Source organism: Ctenopharyngodon idella, chromosome 7 (genome assembly GCF_019924925.1).
Source record: "Ctenopharyngodon idella isolate HZGC_01 chromosome 7, HZGC01, whole genome shotgun sequence".
In the NCBI taxonomy this organism is placed as follows: Eukaryota; Metazoa; Chordata; class Actinopteri; order Cypriniformes; family Xenocyprididae; genus Ctenopharyngodon; species Ctenopharyngodon idella.
In genome coordinates, this window is record NC_067226.1 from 24,679,476 (window position 1) to 24,700,746 (window position 21,271).

A 21,271-nucleotide genomic window follows, 5' to 3' on the forward strand; every position below is an offset into this window, starting at 1 on the left:
ATGAAGGAATTTCCCCATATTTTGAATTGCGCATTGCATTGTGTTGTGTTTTAGGTGTTCAAGGATATGTCTGTAAACTTTTAAAATCAGAAAATCATCGGTACCTTTTTTGTTTTTCTTTAGATTTTTTTCTTACAGTGTAATCATATTTGTCTAAGATTGGAACAAAACATTATCACTATTACAAAACTTCAAGACATTCTTCTTATTTTTCCTTGTCTGGCCTGCAGATTTGATGACTTTAGCACAAACCACCATTACTGTTGTGACCTTGAGCAAAGCATAATATGGGTGCTCGAGGGGGGTTGTCCCTGTATGACGTTCCTGGTGCTGTTCTATGCTGAAGTTTAGTTGTGAAATGTAGTTTGTCTTGTTCGGTCCAGTGATGATATATCATCAGTCATTACCTTGAGCATGCCTGTCAGTCACAGGTCTGTCAGACACTGGCTGGAGGAGGTCTCTACAAAAACACAGCCCTGTGATTGGCCACCCTGCAAGTCAATCACTCTGTTTTGTCCTCGTTCATTTCCTCCTGTCTGAAGTCGTGCTCCACCCAGGAATGAGTCCAACAATACGCCTCTTCTCCACAGCTATGCATAATTGAACACACACATAATTACCCTTTGCCTCAGAAATACAAACATTATCAACATAAGATGTAGTATATCCTCTGACCTCAATAGAGATTTTTGACTTTGGGTTCCTGCTGTAAAAGATGGCTTTGGTGTTGAATTCAGGGCTTCCATCTTTTTTGAAAATTCTAGTCCTGACAGAGTCTTCCTCACACCGGATGACAGCATACACATCAGGAGCTGAAATATATGCACTCTTAGAAAAAAGGTTCAATGGGGTTATATATTTGACTTAATTTTAAAGAACCCTTTATGCCAAAAAGGTTCTATATAGGGAAAATGTCTTAAATAATTGCATAAATACTTTAATGGGTTATTTCATTTTTTCAAGTGATAAAGTATATTTACAAGCTGTTTAAATTTCTAAAATTGAATTCAAATTAAAAATTAACTAATTGACTATTTCTATAATTTACAAAAATGGTTTCAAGACCAATTTGCTCTATTTTTATTTATTTTATTAATTATTATTATTATAACAAAATTATTACTAAAATCATAGTCCTGTTTGTTGCCTTAAAGTAAGTTTATGAGTTGAGTTGTTGAACCTGTTTGTTTGGGATGGCTAAGGCCAGATGCTTTGAGCAGATGAACTGTAGTTACAGCGCTGGGCTCAGGAAAACAACACTGCCACAATGAAGGAGCAGGTAGCTCTTCCTTCAACTCCCTGAAAACAGTAGACAAAATAAAAGAATAGGGAGAGACGGGGTGGTGGGGGAGCCCTAAAATCCCTTTTCCCCCTCTAGTGACAGCCCTGCTTAAAACTACCAGGCAATGGTCTGACATTTTCTTTACTTATAAGTTGCTTATTTGAATGCAAAACAGCAGACACAGAGTGGCCCAATCTCCTGTACCTGAGGTGCACATGCGAGTGTGAGAAAAAACGCAGAAGGAACCGACCAGTGGCACCAGGCTGGAAAGTAGTGGGGAGGATGACGTAGCGTCCAGGACCGAGAGTCACTCGCAAAGTGACGCTACGGGAGTCCATATACACAGAGCTAGCAGCCTGCTCACATAAACACTGAACACGACACACACGATTCACCTCCACCTGACGGAAAGAAAAATAGAGGCCCAGCTAGGACAGGGAACATTCTCAGAACTTTAGCTAACGTTCTGGAAAAGTTCTCTCAAAGTTATGGAAAAAACGTTCATCCAGTAAAGTTAATAGAACGTTTGTTTAAAATGATCTTTATCTGGCCTTTAATAAAGTCTAGAGATTTACTGTGATTTAGTTAAAAATGATACAACAATTAGTTAAATTCCTCAGTTCGTATCACTCCTTTTGTCTGTGTTTCTGAGTCACAGACTGTCAGTCTGTGCAGGTTACATTGGTACGCCAGTATGTGGCAACCAGTAACTGTCTTTATGAGTGAATCATGCATTCAAGCGATTTGTTCCAAAACAATGATTCATTCAGGAACAGGTACAGTACTGTGCAAAGGTCTTAGGCCACCGTTAGATGTTGTTTTAGCAATGGTATAATGACCATAGTCTATTTATCAGAATATAACCATAAAATACAGGAAATTTTATATGCAGTATTAAAAAAACAAAAATGCTTTTATAGGTTAAAGCGGCAAGTATTTAGTGACCTCCCCTTACACTTGAGCAATAGCAGGAACCGGCTCTCTTAAACCTAAATAGGATGGAAAAGGACTGGAAGGCCAAGAAAACTTTCAAAATATTATAAGAAGTTTCTCAGTTTCTTTTTTGAGAAACTGGAAGAAGTCCAGGAGGTCACACTAAATACTGATTTTTGCTTAAAGAAGCCATTTTGTTCTGATTTTTTTTTTTTTTTTTTTTTTTTCACATATATATTTTTTTAAATATTGTACATATTTACTTTCTTTTCTGTTTGTATTAAAGAGACCGAAAAACAAATATGGATAGTCATTTAAACATTGCCAAAACAACAAAGCTTTTGCACAGTACTGTATTTCAATGTTAAGTTGGTGTATATTGAACTCTTGTATATAAAACATATCATATTCGCAAATGCACAACAACACTATTGCTTGTGTGAAATTGCGTTGATTGCGTATAACTTTTTTGTAGAAAAAATTAATAAATAAAACCCTACAACCCACATAAATGTGACAGACACAGTCAAAATCTGTTCACCTGTTCTGTACATCTCTGATTACTCAGTCACTTACCTTTAGAACCTCAAAGCCGATTGGTAGGTTCTCCCCACTTCCCTCCCTCCTTTTCATCCTCCTGTCCTCCTGTTGCAGACTTATCAACACCTCTGCCCCATCTCCAACCAGTTCAAAAATGAACTAAGAGAGGGATGGAGAGAGAGATGAATGACAAACATGTGAATTTGAAACTAGGGAATATATGATTAAGAGAAGAGGGAAAAGGCCACACAAAGGTGAGAGAGATAGATGTAGAAATTGCAGTGATGTCATTTTCCAGCTTCTCAATACTGCAAGAATGATTAATTAAAGTTTGTTTCAGCTTTGCAATTGTTGACACTTATAGCAAAATTAGCAGGTTGAATTTTTTTCAAAGGGACTATTCCATTAACCTGAACATAACCCTAATCATATTCTAATATCTAGATACTATATACGTATATTTACCTGGGGGTTGTGTAGAAACGTGTCTCTGTGATTGATACATCCTCCACATCGACTTCTTCTGTCAATTTGCCTCTCCCATCTCATGCCTACACCTTCTTGTCTGTTCACACGCTCTTTTCCTCCCTTCATTTGCTTTGGTTTTACTTCTGCACTCTCTTTCTTTTTCTGTTTTTCTCTTTGGATTGGTCCCTCCTTCTTTCTTTCATTCAGTCTTTGCTCTTTTTTATCTAGTCTTTGAGCTGGCCTTTGTTTGGACCACTGGGGACCTGTTGAAGGCCTCTGGTTCTTGATGTTCAGACGACAAGAAGATGAGGAAGGAAGTGGAATCCCAGATGCGTAGGTCCAAGCCCCCTGACAGCACACCTCCTTCCAGTGAGCCTGTGGCCAGAGGAGGGATTTTTCTGCCAACCTACACACCACCATGTCTGTGAAGTAACGGCAGAAGTCCTCAAACTCCATCCTAAAGAAAATAAGAAATGTACAAAATTGAGTCAAAACATGTAAACACATCCATATTAAAATATTTTAGCTTAATTTACACTACCAAAACTCTCCAACATCTCGGACAATAAGGCCCATCTTCTCCCTTTCTCTGCGGCTAAGATGCTGCCACTGTGGAGACCTGCAAAGGGAACCAGTGTGAACACAATTAAGATATCACATGCATTAAATCTCAAATACTTTCATGTCATTGTTTGTTCCCATTGTAAAATTTTGTGAATGAATATTGTCTTATTTGACAGCATACGCTAAAGATTTTCCGCTTCAGTTGGAGATAGAAAGATAATCATGTTAGACTGGTTGTTCGCAATAGATCCTGAACTCTTTTTTTTTTTTAACTCCTGCTTTTTCTAAAACTATATTCCAGGTGAGGTTCAAACTCACAACCTTGGCATTACTCTGCTCTGCACCGCCCGCTGACCGATTACACCACTGGAGCAGTTGTCAAAGAATTATGTCACAATACACCATAGAAAAAAGCCTGGGTTATAGTACTTGGATACTTAGCTTAATTATAAATATAAAGCCGAACCTCCAAGTGTCACTCGTTGGAACATTAGTGTAACGACGGAGATAAATCAGACACAAATATTTGTTATATTTAATGAATATTCTTAAAACCCCTCACCGAATGCAAACTCGGGGTGTCTGCCCGACCCCCCAAGGTAATAAAACTAGTTGCCATGCTTTTACGAGCTGAAACTATGCAGGCCTCTGGTTAGTTTAGTCATTGTGAGTCAGTCTACAAAGACAAGACATAAAGCCTGTAAAAACAGACTCTCCTGCATTAATTTATAGATGAACTGTTCTATAAATGAATATACAACCCAGGACATTGTGTATTATTATAACTTGCAAAATGTCGCTTGTATGGTGTGCATAGTTTATGATAAGAACTACTAGTTCATGTAACCTTACTTGTATATATTGTGTCTCCTATCAAATTAATGCTCATTTCACGACTAACATCTTTATGTATGCGACTTCCTCATCGGATGCAGTGTGTGTTTGTTGTATTAATGGGAGTATAAATGGACACAAATCCACACGTCCCAGTTTAATCATGCTCGGTCGTAAAAGCCCCCACAGGAGGAATGTTGTTGCTTGGAAATTCAACCTTCTCATTGGTTAGGTCAACCCTCAGGAGTGTGACTTCTCCCAGATCTTAAAAGCCACTGCACAATGCTCCGCCCTCTCTCTTGCTTCTTCGACGGACTGACGCCCTGCAGGGCGGCCTCTTCATGTCAAGGCCTGTGGGCCTGGGCCTGTCCTGCACCCCAGCCATGTGCTTAACTAGAAGAGAAAAAGGACTCTTTCCCCCTAAGATTCAAACTAACCATGCAAGTTTGTCATCGGTTCCTCATTCAACGCAGAAGATATCGATTGCAACTTCAGCACCGCCGGACTGAACCCTCAGGACTTTCTACTGCAGCGGTATATTTGGGACGCTCTTCAAAATGGCCGAGGCCTAATGCAAGTATCGTACGATATACTAAATTGCTTGGTTCTGACTCTCTGTCTGCAATAAACTGCCTCTTAAATGATTTAGATTTTGCTACTAGCTCTAAGTGCTGTAATTGCTAAGAAATAATTATTTTTCTATGGCGATGAAAAATACCCTGCTCTTAGAATTAATTAATAATCACAGAATTAACTGATTGATTGATTGTAATTTTAATGTAGCTACATCAAGTTAATCTGATTAACTGATTCAAATATTTATAATTAATCATAATTAATAATCATAATAAGTTATGAGTAATTATCAATATTTCCCCTTTGAGCTAATATCGCTACATTAGCACATATGCTACAGAGTGTCTGCCTCAATTGAAGATGGCCAGCCAAAGTTAGAAGGGTTTTTCGCATTAGCCCTTGAACTCTTTTCATACTGGATCGTCTGTATTCTAGTATAGAGTTTAAAATGAAAGACTGATTATGTTAGCCCTTAGCCCTGTTTTCCAACTTGAATGCCTTTTGAATTTTAAAACTATGCTCCAGGTGAGGCTCGAACTCACAACCTCAGAATTTCTCTGCTTCGTACTGCCTTTTAAGCACCACGCGCTGACCAATTGTGCCACTGGAACTGCTACTGTTCCAGAAACATATCATAAAATACCTTGGGAAAAAGCCAAAATGAAACTTTTAGCTTAAATACACAAGCTCGAATCTCCAGTTCTCACTCATTGGAAAATTAACACATGCTACAGAGTGTCTGCCTCAATTGAAGATTCGCTCTTACTTTTTTCTCACTAGAAAGTCTCTTGCTTAGTAAAGCCATACTCCAGGTGAGGCTCAAACTCACAACCTTGGCTTGCCTTGTACTGTACTGCCTTATAAGTCCACTGGAGCTACGGTTACAAAAGTATGGAATAGGGAGTATAGGGAAAGCCAATCCAAAATGTTCAATTTTGAGATATATTACACAAGCCCCAACTTCTAAGTGTCACTTGCTGGAATATTAGCACATTCAATACAGAATGGCCACCTCATTTGAAGTTTGCCAGACAATATTAGGCTGGTCTTACACTTAAGACCTTGAATTATTTTCTTACTGGAATGTCTCTTTTCAAGTATAGAATCTGTGGTGAATGCTAATGTTTATTACTTTCTTAGTTTTACTAACATGTTTCTTGCATCCTAAAACCATGCTCCAGGTGAGGCTCGAACTCACAACCTCGGCATTGCTCTGCTTTGTACTGCCTTATAAGTACCGCGCGCTAACCGATTGCGCCACTGGAGCTGCTGTTGCAAAGCTTTCTGACAAAACACTATAGGAAAAGCCAACCCAAAATGTTGATTACAGAAATGGCCGACATAAAGCTTGAATACACCAATCCTAACTTCCAAGTCTTAAATTGTTAAAAGATTAGCACCTACACTCCAGTGTGTCTGCCTCATGTTAAGATGGCCAACCAATGTTAGTCCTGACGTTCATGTTAACCCTTGAACACTGGACTTACTGGAAAGTCTCTAGTATAGAGTCTAAAATCAAAGAAAAACTACATTAGCCCTTTATCTGTTTCCACACTTGAATGTCTTTTGAATCCTAAAACTATGCTCCAGGTAAGGCTCAAATTCATAACTTCTATACATCTCAGCTATGTACCGTTATATAAACACCACACATTAACCAATTGTGCCTCTAGAGGTGCAGCTTCTGAATGGGGCTACTAAGCTTGAATACACTAACCCTCAGGGGTGTGACTTCTCCCAGATCTTAAAAGCCAGCGCACAATGCTCCGCCCTCTCTCTTGCTTCTTTGACGGACTGACGCCCTGCAGGGCAGCCTCTTCAGGTCAAGGCCTGTGGGCCTGGGCCTGTCCTGCACCCCAGCCATGTGCTTAACTAGGAGAGAAAATGACTCTTTCCCACTAAGATTCAAACTAATCATGCAAGTTTGTCATCAGTTCCTCATTCAAAGCAGAAGATATCGATTGCAACTTCAGCACCGCCGGACTGAACCCTCAGGACTTTCTACTGCAGCGGTATATTTGGGACGCTCTTCAAAATGGCCGAGGCCTAATGCAAGTATCGTACGATATACTAAATTGCTGCTAGTTAGTTAAAGTTGTGAACCTCCTTTGTTAACAAAGGAGCTTTGTAATGAATACTGATGATTCTCTCCAGGTTTTTTTGACTCCATAGCTCCTCCTGTTTCCCACTTCCGGTCTCACTCTATCATTCCTTATTTTACCCATGTACGTGTAACTTGTGTGTATGTATGTATGTGTGTGTGTGTGTGTGTGTGTGTGTGTTAGTTTAGTTATGTGTTCGTGATTTAGTTAATAAAACTTGTGCACAATACATATTTGGTTCTGACTCTCTGTCTGCAATAAACTGCCTCTTAAATGATTTAGATTTTGCTACTAGCTCTAAGTGCTGTAAATGCTAAGAAATAATTATTTTTCTATGGCGATGAAAAATACCCTGCTCTTAGAATTAATTAATAATCACAGAATTAACTGATTGATTGATTGTAATTTTAATGTAGCTACATCAAGTTAATCTGATTAACTGATTCAAATATTCATAATTAATCATAATTAATAATCATAATATGTTATGAATAATTATCAATATTTCCCCTTTGAGCTAATATCGCTACATTAGCACATATGCTACAGAGTGTCTGCCTCAATTGAAGATGGCCAGCCAAAGTTAGAAGGGTTTTTCGCATTAGCCCTTGAACTCTTTTCATACTGGATCGTCTGTATTCTAGTATAGAGTTAAAAATGAAAGACTGATTATGTTAGCCCTTAGCCCTGTTTTCCAACTTGAATGCCTTTTGAATTTTAAAACTATGCTCCAGGTGAGGCTCAAACTCACAACCTCAGAATTTCTCTGCTTCGTACTGCCTTTTAAGCACCACGCGCTGACCAATTGTGCCACTGGAACTGCTACTGTTCCAGAAACATATCATAAAATACCTTGGGAAAAAGCCAAAATGAAACTTTTAGCTTAAATACACAAGCTCGAATCTCCAGTTCTCACTCATTGGAAAATTAACACATGTTACAGAGTGTCTGCCTCAATTGAAGATTCGCTCTTACTTTTTTCTCACTAGAAAGTCTCTTGCTTCCTAAAGCCATGCTCCAGGTGAGGCTCAAACTCACAACCTTGTCTTGCCCTGCGATGTACTGCCTTATAAGTCCACTGGAGCTACGGTTACAAAAGTATAGGAAGTATAGGAAAAGCCAATCCAAAATGTTCAAATTTGAGACTGATTACACAAGCCCCAACTTCCAAGTGTCACTTGCTGGAGTATTAGCACATTCAATACAGAATGGCCACCTCATTTGAAGTTTGCCAGACAATATTAGGCTGGTCTTTCACTTAATTTTCTTACTGGAATGTCTCTTTTCAAGTATAGAATCTGTGGTGAATGCTAATGTTTATTACTTTCTTAGTTTTACTAACATGTTTCTTGCATCCTAAAACCATGCTCCAGGTGAGGCTCGAACTCACAACCTCGGCATTGCTCTGCTTTGTACTGCCTTATAAGTACCGCGCGCTAACCGATTGCGCCACTGGAGCTACTGTTGCAAAACTTTATGACAAAACACTATAGGAAAAGCCAACCCAAAATGTTGATTACAGAAATGGCAGAAAGTCAGAAAGTCTTAAATTGTTAAAAGATTAGCACCTACACTCCAGTGTGTCTGCCTCGTGTTAAGATGGCCAACCAATGTTAGTCCTGACGTTCTGACCTTTTCTCAGATCTTAAAAGCCAGCGCACAATGCTTTCTACTGCAGCGGTATATTTGGGACGCTCTTCAAAATGACCGAGGCCTAATGCAAGTATCGTACGATATACTAAATTGCTGCTAGTTAGTTAAAGTTGTGAACCTCCTTTGTTAACAAAGGAGCTTTGTAATGAATACTGATGATTCTCTCTGGGTTTTTTGACTCCATAGCTCCTCCTGTTTCCCACTTCCGGTCTCACTCTATCATTCCTTATTTTACCCATGTACGTGTAACTTGTGTGTATGTATATATGTGTGTGTGTGTGTGTGTGTGTGTGTGTGTTAGTTTAGTTATGTGTTCGTGATTTAGTTAATAAAACTTGTGGCTGGTCTTTCACTTAAGACCTTGAATTATTTTCTTACTGGAATATCTCTTTTCAAGTATAGAATCTGTGGTGAATGCTAATGTTTATGACTTATTTAGTTTTACTAACATGTTTCTTGCATCCTAAAACCATGCTCCAGGTGAGGCTCGAACTCACAACCTCGGCATTGCTCTGCTTTGTACTGCCTTATAAGTACCGCGCACTAACCGATAGTGCCACCGTTGCAAGAATTTACAAAACACTATAGGAAAAGAAATGACCACTAACGCACTAACGCAAAATCAAAGTCTCGCTACATAGTGCCTGCTTTAATTAAAGATTGATAGCCAATGTTAATTAGACAAACTCTTGACCATGCACCATGGGAAAAGTCGAGAACTCAATTGTGGGATCTGCTAACCAGTGGCATTATCATTGATTATGGGTTTCTGAGAGAGATTGGCAGACATGAACTCACCCAAGGCTCCAAGCTCCTGTCCAGTCTGCTGTGCCCCAGGGGTTCCTCATCCGCACCATGTATAAACGACCTGCGTTACATATGCCGTGCAGAGTCTCTGACATACGAAGTTTCCTGACTGCAGTCACACCGTATGCATGGCCCTTTATCAGTCCACAGTCTAGAACTGATTCTACCTGCTCTCCTTCTGCTGGCTACAACAAAAAAGAGACAAAATGTGTACAAAAGAAAGAGGTCAAAATAAGATTTTTATCAGGCCACACAAACCAATTATCATGTGGCATTTGCTTGATTTGCAGGGTGTTTAGACTAAAAAACTGAAGTTTGTTCTGACCCGAATGGAACAAGTGATGAGTGCTTTGTGACTGTGGGCATGGGCTAGTGTCTGGAACAGCATTTTTCTCTGGTCAGCGTGGTCAATCAGCTCCACCTGGTTCAGACTCAGTGGCTCAGAGACGCCACCAGTAAAATCAACTAGAGCTTCGGCTGTATTACCTCCCTCTAGAGCCTCATAACACCCATTGAGCCTGACAAAGACAGAGAAAGAGAGATAATAATAGGATTTTGAAATAAAGGACATTGGTCTACTATGTAGACATTCTTTCAGAATTCAAAGCTATCAAGTCCACCACATAATTTATTGAAAGTGTGTGTAAGCTTAGATTCTGCCTTATTTCATGTGTCTCACTTGGCGTAGGCTTTCTCCAGCAAAGCACTCCAGAATTCCCGTGGCGTTGCAGAACGACAGAAGAGCAGCGTTCCATCCTCACTGACTGGTAAACGATCATCCACCACGACATCTGTCCACTGGCCCAGTCGCCAGAAACGAAAGTGAAAAATTCCAGCATACTGATCCGGGCGCTTAGGGTGCCACTCCTGTTCAGCGTGGTCTGGGATCACCTGATTAAGGGACAATACAAAAGGAGTGAAATCTTGATAAATGAGCAATTAGTAAACCTATATTCACTATATATTTCCATTTTAATGTACAGTCAATCCAAAAATTATTCAGACGTTTTTGATATTTTTGGTATATTTTTACTAGTGGGTGCAGGACACTATAATTCATTTATGTAAGTGAGGATAGCAAAATAAAGTAAACTGTGACATATTATACCCAAAAATTATTCATACAGTGGACTACCAGTAAAATTGATAAAAATTTGGAACCAAAAATTATTCAGACACTTTGACCTGACCATGTTTTGCTTAAGCGTTAACAGACATAATAAAGATTATTTTTTTCTGACACAGTTTAACTCTGAGATCTTGTCATATTTTATTACCATTTTTTAAACTATAGTGAATAAACTGTATTAATGAATGAAATGTTCAAGGTGTCTGAATACATTTTGGTTTGACTGTATTTTAAAATGTAATTTATTTCTGTGATGCAAAGCTGAATTTTCAGCATCATTACTCCAGGCTTCAGTGTCACATGATCCTTCAGAAATCATTCTAATATGCTGATTTGCTGCTCAAAAACATTTCTTATTATTATCATTGTTGAAAACAGTTGTGCTGCTTAATGTTTTTGTGGATACGGTGATAAAAGATTTTTCAGGATAGAAGGTTCAAAAGAACAACATTTATTTGAATTTTGTAATATTATAAATGTCTTTACTGTCGCTTTATATCAATTTAACGCATCCTTGCTAAATAAAAGTATTAATTTCTTTTTGAAAAATCATATAGCCCCCAAACTTTTGTATATATATATTCTGACCTTCTTCCAGAGTGAGGATTCTGCTGCCAAACATGATGTGGCTGCCACCATCCAGCAGTTACCCAGACTGCCTTGGTGCAGATCCCTTGTGCTGATTCCATCCACAAATAGTCGAGGGTCTTTACACAGTTCCTGGGTGTAAGAGGATAAGAGAAAAGACCCTCAAACCATTTGTTTCACAAACTAGCACTAGAATTAGTAAAGTAGCACATAACAGTATTAAACAACGGCAAAGTATTAACGTTTTATTAAATTATTTTCTAAATTGTTTTCTGATAGCAAAACATAGCTTTTTAGATTTTCCTTGACATTCTAGAATATTGCTTTAATTGTTCTCGTTTTTTTTTTTTTTCAATCAGCATATCATGTGTAAATGTAAAATAAAATATTGGTAATCTCCCTCATTTGAAGCCATACACGCGACACACACACTCTCCAAAAGAGTCAGGTTACCGACGCCTTGCAGCCGGCAGAAAGGCCTTTAATTAAACATATCTCTAATGCTGCTGACTGTGCAGCCACATTTAGAATCACAAGAGTCACCAGGGTCGATCCACTCACTGATACTAGAGGGTCAGAAACTACTGACCTGCCACCAGACCTTATGAACAGTAACATCAGACTGTACTTGGGCAGCAAACTTTGTTCAAAAACAAAGAAAAGAATTATTGTTTTTTTTTTTCAATACATTTTTCCAGTGTAATGTTGTGAATCTTTTAGCACCAGCAAAATCTTTGAGGCCATCTACATGATAATATACTTCCAAAGGTTGACCAAATTAACTATTAGCACATGTACACATAAAAAAGAAACAGTCAGTTTCTCTTACCCTGGGTCTCTTCCACGTCAGTCCTGGAGGGGGCGTTCTTTTGTAGAACAGTGACTCAGCTGAAGGAGGAAAGAATGGATCTTGGAACAGAGCTCCTCGCCTCAGACATGATCTCTTCAGCTTACGATAACACTGACCTTGAAACTTGCACACTTCCTCTGGCATACTGCACAGGGGAGGAGTGGATAGAAGTGAAGGAGGAAAGATGCGAGAAAAGAAAATTTAAAGTATAGAGAATGGGTGGACAAAGGAGGAGAAATATGAACAGAGTTGAAGGAAAATATAAGATGGGGGAAAATTAATGTATTAGAGTTAAATACAATTCAATAAAATACAATAAAATAATGTATGTAAAATGTATTTTTCATGAAAAAAAAAATAATATATATATATATATATATATATATGCGCATTTTTAATCAACCCATGTTCACTGATTATCCCAAATAAAGTGAAATAAAATAAAATACCTAAGGACAAATAGTTTTTTTTAATTCAACAGGTTTTATATATATTGTTTCTGTTAATTTATTTTGAGGCTCTGGTATAGCCATCAGAATCTGTAAACCACAATGTTAAGTCTTGTTCTGTAACCTCGAGTTTAGCTTCAGTTTCAGGGATGATTGGGTAACGGTGTATTTGCAGACGGTGTAGTTTCCCTTGGAAAAGGAGAAGGGTTAGACATGCCCTGGAGAGGTTAATGTGTCAGGAGGAGTCCCTTTGTACATAAAACAGCAAAATAAAATATGTTTAAAGGTAAAGTTGTGTTTAGAGAGGTTTGATGAAAAGTTTGGGATCAGGGTTTAAGAGTTATTGGATATCTCATATTAAAGTCAAGTTTCCAGTCAAGTGTGTTTGTGTGCAAGAGAGACTGTGTATGTGGGAAAGGATATGATTTAGAGGGACATTTTAGCTCTCGGGGGTCTGGCAAGGGGCACAGAGAGGCCAGGGGCCAACTAAGTGTGCTGGTATATGAGCCACCTATGAGTGTTTGCATGTTTGTGTTAGTATGTGTGTGTAGTCTGGATCCAAGTTGTGTGCACATACCGGACAGGCCAACACTAGCACTGCACTCTTGACTTACCTCTTTGAGGGAAACCCATTAAATGAATCTGAGTATCTTTAACTAACAAACAAACACAAAATCCCAACACAGAACCTTGCAAACATATTTATAAGTTTTGTAAAGAATTCTATGTAAGAATTTTCATGTAGCCTATTGATTGCTTTTTTGTTGCCAATGTACAGCTTGTAACAAAAATTTAAAAACCTTCTCCAACTTCCTGGGTTGTCTGTGAAAGCACATAGACTGACTTTTATGTGAAGGACTCGGGACGTTTTTGCCGGGAAAATGAAAAAAATCCCGAGAGCAGTGTTGCCATGTCCGCGGGTTTCCCGCGTAACTGGGCTACTTTTACACTGTTGCCGCGAGTCGTTTTTCATGTCCGCGGGTTGAAGCGACACCACATAACATGATATTTAGCCTCTGGAATGCGAATTTTACTAGTGAAACCCCGCCAAAAACATGGATTTTCCCGGCCCCCGGAACGCGATTTTTATCGGGGGAGCCACCTGAAACGTGATTGGGCTAGTTTTGCGTAGCAATTGGGCGGGTTTTGTTGTGAAAACCTGGCAACCCTGCCCGAGAGCCTCTCTTCCGTTCAATGAAACTGAATGAATATGTCCAGGATAATGCCGAAAGAGCCATTCTGTACTGTAATGTCAATGTGTAATGCAAAGAAAAGATACTAATTCAAACTGTAGTCTCACATAGCCAGATCTACATAGTATATAGTCTCAAATATAGACCTACTTTCTAATCAAACTATCAGTGTAATCTTAATTACCTCATCTGTCGACATGATGCCGGTGAATTGTAGAGCTTGAGCAAACATAGGCCTATCCATAACACTACGATCAGATGCTTTCTTAACTGCTGTTTTCTCACCGCTGTCGTTTTTGTTGTTTATTTTATTATTGGGAGAAAAGCACGCAGCACATATTTACATATTCATCTAAACGTCACATTCAGTCTCTTATACGTTACGTGTGCAATACTATTGGCGGAGCGAGCACGAGAAATAATTTGCTGTCTGCAGTTCACTTAACGGCCACCGGTGTCACTAATAACAAGGGTTTCTGAATTCTACATGTACCCCTTTTATTAGAAAAACTGAAACTATTATTGCAACACTTTTATGTTAAATAATATTTTAAAACAACAAATTTCATTAATAATAAATAAATAAATTTAAGTCGTAAAAAAAAAAAGAAAGAAATATGTGTCGACAAATTATTTCCCTGTATTCAGTCTAACGCATATTAATATTTTGTGGATAAACTTGCTTGCAGAACACACTGTTCAGGTTTGATTTTGGCATATTTGTCTATGCAGATTTGCACCACAGGCTGTTCTGGTTAGTCAGATAACGCTGATGCACTGCAATTTTCAAAATCTGTCACAGATCATCAGTTGGACTGAGATCAGGGTTTTGACTGGCCAATTGCAGAACATTCACCTTTTTGTTCTCAAGCAATTGCCATGTAAATTTGAGGCTACATTTGGGATCATTTTCCTGGTAAAATTTGCACTCATTCCTTCAATTAAACAAAATGCCTGATATGTGTTTTTTTTCTTTCGTTTTGAGGAGTGGACAACGTTTTACTTACACATGTCTTTGAATTATGACTGAAAAGCAACTTGACCACAAAATTCCTTGGATGCATTTTCACCTCAGATTCACAACCAGAATAATTATTCTTGACGGTGGGGTTGTCAGGAAATGTGGTAGTTATTTTAATGATTCACATATGGAGGCCAATTGTAAAGCAATCGTATCCTTGTTAGGGCAATTGTTTTTCATCTGTGTAACTCTTGAACTTCTACAACAGGAATGAACCATGTTCAAACACCTTATTTCAGTAAATCTGCAAACCTGAAACAATGACACACTGCTGTTTTTTAATTATTAAAATTATTATAATCATAAAGAACCTAATTTCAACAGGATTTGTAATTAACTGTTTATGGGTTTGAATGCTTTTGCAATGCATTGTTTACACATTTAACAATGTTGCCATAAGGCCATAGAGAGTCACATTAGCATGTAAAATGTAATTTACATTAGTGTAAATTACATGCTATTGTGACTCTCTATGGCCTCATGGCAACATACATATAAAACCAATAATAAAATAATAAAAAATGACAATGTAACACATGGCACTGATGGCTGACAATGACTGACAGATTCACAGAATAATCAGAAATTTACATCTTATATATATGAGATTAATTTCTAAATCAATCCCAGCATATCAAACTTCTGTATGAACAATACATTTCTTTTGAAGCCTAAATTTAAACAGAAAGAGAAAACAGATACAGCACTTACCTGTACCTCACTTTTGTTTTTTTGTTTTGCCTTAGCGTAATATGTTCCTTGTTGCAAAGTATCCAGTAATTAAGGCAGTTTCAGGTAAGGCAGTTATTTGCAGTGTATTTGTTTAGGATGATAAGTATAGGACTTCAGTCATCAGTCATTTTGCAGAGTCCATGTGTCTAATATAACAGGAACGGCTTAGCAGGTGTTGGCTTTCTGTTTGATGTCGCTGTGACAACCAGGATTTGTCCGGTAGACCAGGTATGGGTATCCTTGAGTCTTCTAAATAGGTAAATTCTCTGGCATTCATTTGCATTTTCAATATAATATTTAATTAATCTTCATAACATGTAATGCTGTGTACGTTGAGTGCCTTTATATCTCCGTGTGTATACCTGCACGAGGATAGTCGTTTGTTTATGGATGTAACTCCATCCATCCAGCCAGTCTAGCTTAAAACACAGTGACATAACAAACAATTACTGATACTGAGATGGGTGTGCACACAAACACAGGCACACACATGTTAGGTTTTCATGTTTTATAGGGACATTCTATAGACATAATGATTGTTCACACACACACACACACACACACACACACACACACACACACACACACACACAGTCTTCTAGCTTACAATGAAACAAAATCTTTCCTATTAAGACACAACAGCCAGGAAGGGTCATCAAATATTTACACAAAACGTATAAACAGTGCATTAATATAAATAAATCACCCATAAAAGTTAAACAATTTATAAAAAAAAAAATAATATAGTGCATGTAGCTCTTTTGCTTTTGTTCCAACCATGCATATTTTCTTGTGTAACCATTTCTTTTTTCTCTTATTTTTTGGTGTATTTGGTCATGCCCCCTGTCTGACTCTGAAAGCTCAGAGGAATATGCTGAGCGCAACTCCTCTCTTACTGCCACCTGTCCCCTTCATCGCTGTCTTCCTGTGTCTCTCACTCTCACATTAACACATGGGCTTTCCCTCTTTTCCAAGTCCCTTAATTAGGCATGCAGCTCCCCCTGCATACACGTGCATTCATGCGCATAATCACCCACAGTCTCACTCACGATTTGGCCTTCTTATTCACTCCGAGTATTTCCAGTTTCTCACGTAGTACTTATCTCAGTTCTCTGTCTGGATTTGTCATCTCTCTCATCATTCTCTCTCCTTGGCTTTTCAGCCCCCTCACTCACGGACCCACCAGAAGGTTCATCATAACATATCGGCTGTCAATAAATACGTGGCACTGACACCTGAATCCCTAAGAGGGACGGGTAATGCGCCCAGACACCCCTTATGGAGGCACATAAACTTTAACTAATTCTCTTCCAACAGCTAATCCAGTAAAGACATACTGACATAATCTACTGCCAAGAATTTTTATTACTATTTATTTATCTTTTCCAAATGGATTTATAGATGACAGAATGGCTTGAAACTCAAGTGCCAGCCAACTGAATTAATGCAATGTACATGTCACTGTTATAAATAAACATCACCTAAACTTTAAACCTGTTCAACTCGCTCAAGGACAGGTGGAACAATAGATCACATAGACACTGCTTCAGGTTTTATTGACAGCCTAAAGGTCGATTAAAGCTCTATAGATATCAATAGTAATGTATAGTTGTTTCACTAAGCCTGTGTTGGTCGTCCTTTATGTTTTGACCTACATAAAGAATGGACTACAACAATGGCAATGAGGGAGTACCCAATTTCTTTCACACTTCATGTGTGGTCATTTTTTAAGTAATATACACTACTGTTCAAAAGTTTGGGATCAGTAAGATTTTTAATGTTTTTAAAAGAAGTTTCGTTTACAAAGTAATTTATTCCTGTGATGCAAAGCTGAATTTTCAGCATCATTACTCCAGTCTTCAGTGTCACATGATCCTTCAGAAATCATTCTAATATGCCGATGAAACATTTCTTATTATTATCAATGTTGAAAACAGTTGTGTACTTTTTTTTCAGGATTCTTTGATGAATAGAAAGTTCAAAAGAACATCTGAAATACAAAGCTTTTGTAACAATATACACTCTACCGTTCAAAAGTTTGGGGTCAGTAAGAATTTTTATTTTTATTTTTTTGAAAATAAATTAAAGAAATTAATATTTTTATTCAACAAGGATGCATCAAATCGATCAAAAGTGACAGTAAATACATTTATAATGTTACAAAAGATTATATTTCAAATAAATGCTGTTCTTTTGAACTTTCTATTCATCAAAGAATCCTGAAAAAAATATTGTACACAAATATTTTGTACAATTGTACACAATAAATGTTTCTTGAACAGCAAATCAGCATATTAGAATGATTTCTGAAGGATCATGTGACACTGGAGACTGGAGTAATGATGCTAAAAAAAAAATTCACCTGAAACTTCTGAGCAGCTAAAACTTCTTTTAAAAACATTAAAAATCTTACCGATCCCAAACTTTTGAACGGTAGTGTATATATATTTTTAAATAGGCATAATATAATATAATATAATATAATATAATATAATATAATATAATATAATATAATATAATATAATATAAATAGGCTACAGCTTAAATTTTGAGTGTAATTTTATGCATTTTTCTCAACAGAAATCTTACCAGTAACCATGGCAAATAATCCTATTGACTTAGAATTTTTCAGATCTTAAATTAAGACTTAAACGTGATGAAGTGTCTGTAACCTAACACTGCCCTTGGCTTAAAGTAGTCTCGGTGTAGCTATCATTAGAATTAATGAAAATAAGCTCACGAATTTATTGTTACACTCATTCCACAATCTTCTGAGATGTTTATCTTACGTCTTACATTTTCTTTACTTAGTTACACCAGTAGAACGCCACTTTCTTTTAAGCTCAATCGGTGCTTTGTGCTTTCGATTAGCTATGCCTAAATCGATAACGCGTGTTTTGTTTGCCATTACTTACCATCGGCTTTGGCAGTGCGCATGCTCTGTTCCACTATCCTGAAGTTACCATCCTCAAAAAATGTCGATGTGGCTTTAATGTGAACTTCTATTGAGTCCAAGTTTATAAACAGAGGTCACTATGGAAATGTTTGCAGTTTTCTTGCTTTGTATGTTCAGCCTTGTTTTGGCGAACCAAGAGGAGCGATTGCCGAATAAATGCGAGGGTAAGAAACAGAAAATATCTTTACTCCTTAGGTGTTAAATGTAAATGATAAAAGAAACTATCATGACAACCACCCTAAAATATATTATAATTCTTCTACAAATATCTACTACTAGTGCAGAGTTTGTCTGTGCACTACATGTGAAAATCGTACTTACTGTTTTTCAGTCAGGTTCTAAAGTTTTTTTTTTTGTTTTGTTTTTTAACTACAGAAGTTATTGCGTTATTAATATTTTAAGGCATCTGTTTTATTCTTAATAGTTTGTAAATTACTGACGGTGGAGTTGCAGGACGCCCTAGAAAAAACTGGCCGCTCGAAGGAAGTTCTAGAGCTCGGAGAAGTTTTGGACACTGGCAAGCGCAGGCGCAAAATCAAATACAACACTTCGTAAGTAGTGATGACATACTGATACTGACATGTCCGTTCTGTACCTATGAGAAAACTGCCCGAGAGAGAGAACCATTAAGTTTAGGAAAAAATGAAATCTATTTATGTTCTCCCTCCTGTTGCCATTATTACGATTTATTTGTTTCCAGAGAGACACGACTCACTGAGGCCATGGACAACATCTGTGAAAGAATTCTGCAGTATAAAGTCCATGCTGAGAGACCAGGAAGCCTTCGCTATGCCAAAGTATTAAGCTCATCTCGGCATTATTTTCTCTACTCTTCAATTCAGTCAGTCCTCATTTAAAGAGATACTTTGAAAGTGTATATCTTTGTTTGTAGACCAATGATGATTCATTTTAGACTGCTGTGTTTGTCAGGGCACAAGCCAAACCATGAACACACTTAAGAACCTGGTGGATAAGGGAGTGAAGGTAGAACTGGGTGTCCCCTACGAACTATGGGATGAACCATCAGTGGAGGTGGCAGACCTGAAGAGAAGGGTAATACACATTTACAAACAAAGAAAGAGCTGTAGGTGATGTGTTGGCATGTTTTTATGTTCTCAGATAATGTATTGTTATTAATTGATATTAAAGGGATAGTTCATCCAAAAATGAAAATTATCCCATGATTTACTCACCCTCAAGCCATCCTAGGTGTCTATGACTATCTTCTTTCAGACGAACACAATCAGAGATATATTTAAAAATATCTTTAGTCCTCCAAGGTTTATAATGGTTGTGAATGGGGGGCTGCATTTTGAAGCCAAAAATAATGCATCCATCCTCAAGAAAAAGTAATCCATACGACTCCAGGGGGTTAATAAAGGCCTTCTGAAGCAAAGCAATGCATTTTTGTTAGAAAAATATCTTTATAAAGATAATAACTTTATAAATTAAAATAACTAGCTTATTTTATGGATGGATGCATTATTTTTGGCTTGAAAACATGGCCCCCCATTCACAACCATTATTTTTAAATATATCTCCGATTGTGTTCATCTGAAAGAAGATAGTCATATACACATAGGATGGCTTGAGGGTGAGTAAAGCTTGGGGTAATTTGGTGAACTATCCCTTTAATAAAAAATGTTTTAATGGTAGTGATATCCAAATCAAAATACCTTTTGGGACAATGTGTTAAAATGTATGTCTTTTTATGTTTTTACAGTGTGAGACCATGTTGGAAGAGTATGAAGAGGTTGTGGAGAACTGGTACTTTCATCATCAAGATGAGAAACTTGAAAGATTCTTCTGTGCAACCCACGTGCTCAAAGACTCGGACCAAGGTAATAAATACCCAATCTAATCCTTCCTGACAAACATACACTTACAAACACATCAAGCCACTATTTTCAAGGCCTCATTTCCATCTCTTTCAGAGTGCCTGAACGAGGTATGGAAAGGTGACATGGGAATAAAGGGATCAAAAGAAGAGAGTGAGGGAGAGGATGGAGGACAGACCCACGACGCAGGAGAACTGTGAAAGCAGAGTCATAATGGTTGATGAATGCACACAACCTGTATGACACATTTGCACAAAGCTACCAAGGAAACATCAAACATCAAAGAAAGCATTTTTCTTAAGGATCTGCATGAGCATTAATACAGTATGAACGAAAATGAACTGTCAGTGTTTTCCAAATCTGTTATATTTTTGCCAGATCATGGGATGTGAACAGTCCTTTATGTTTTACCTCTTTGTCCAAGCAGAAATTTTAAATTTCTATTTTTATGCAGTTACAGAATGTGCCTTCTATTGTATGTTGTCTTATGTGTTTTAGAAAATAGACACTAACACTTTTTACTGTTAGACGAGACTGGGAATTGTATTAGTATTTATCGTTACTGCACAAACAACAGATGGCTTTAGGATTTTGTATTTTGGGGTACTTACAAAATATTTTTTTCTCCTGATGTAATATGTACAGTAATCTTTTTTAAATGATGCATTGTTGCTATAAATCATAAGTGTGTCTTCTTAATTTGTGTATGTGGACAAAGTCCCAGTACGAGGTCTTTCGATCCATACGCTTTATTCT

General features: G+C 37.6%; 2 protein-coding genes and 2 non-coding genes across 6 annotated transcripts; 1 reads left to right on the top strand and 3 right to left on the bottom strand.

Annotated features, from left to right (window-relative positions):
• Positions 1–383: 383 nt before the first annotated feature.
• On the bottom strand, positions 384–18,776 carry LOC127516543 (calpain-5-like). Of its 3 annotated transcripts, XM_051901295.1 has the most exons (15): positions 18,637–18,776; positions 16,084–16,140; positions 15,701–15,970; positions 12,306–12,471; positions 11,477–11,608; positions 10,439–10,650; positions 10,085–10,277; positions 9,751–9,944; positions 3,765–3,842; positions 3,221–3,680; positions 2,792–2,914; positions 1,487–1,683; positions 1,181–1,299; positions 676–812; positions 384–590 (listed from the first exon to the last, which is right to left on the bottom strand). In XM_051901295.1, the coding sequence occupies exons 4-15, from the start codon at positions 12,468–12,470 to the stop codon at positions 426–428; spliced, it is 2,175 nt and encodes a 724-aa protein (XP_051757255.1). In that variant the 5' UTR covers position 12,471; positions 15,701–15,970; positions 16,084–16,140; positions 18,637–18,776; the 3' UTR covers positions 384–425. The 3 variants fall into 3 exon arrangements, with proteins under 3 accessions (XP_051757255.1, XP_051757254.1, XP_051757257.1); XM_051901294.1 differs by having other exon boundaries at positions 15,701–16,136; positions 18,637–18,749; XM_051901297.1 differs by lacking the exons at positions 1,181–1,299; positions 1,487–1,683 and having other exon boundaries at positions 15,701–16,140.
• trnai-uau (transfer RNA isoleucine (anticodon UAU)) lies at positions 6,371–6,464 on the bottom strand. The gene is made up of 2 exons: positions 6,427–6,464; positions 6,371–6,406 (listed from the first exon to the last, which is right to left on the bottom strand). It is a non-coding gene; the product is annotated as a tRNA-Ile (tRNA).
• On the bottom strand, positions 8,665–8,758 carry trnai-uau (transfer RNA isoleucine (anticodon UAU)). Its single transcript has 2 exons — positions 8,721–8,758; positions 8,665–8,700 (listed from the first exon to the last, which is right to left on the bottom strand). It is a non-coding gene; the product is annotated as a tRNA-Ile (tRNA).
• On the top strand, positions 18,654–21,200 carry cnpy4 (canopy FGF signaling regulator 4). The gene is made up of 6 exons (XM_051901300.1): positions 18,654–18,841; positions 19,102–19,228; positions 19,378–19,474; positions 19,608–19,730; positions 20,401–20,518; positions 20,612–21,200. Exons 1-6 carry the CDS (start codon positions 18,757–18,759, stop codon positions 20,713–20,715), a joined length of 654 nt encoding a protein of 217 aa, XP_051757260.1. The 5' UTR covers positions 18,654–18,756; the 3' UTR covers positions 20,716–21,200.
• The last annotated feature ends 71 nt before the right edge of the window (positions 21,201–21,271 follow it).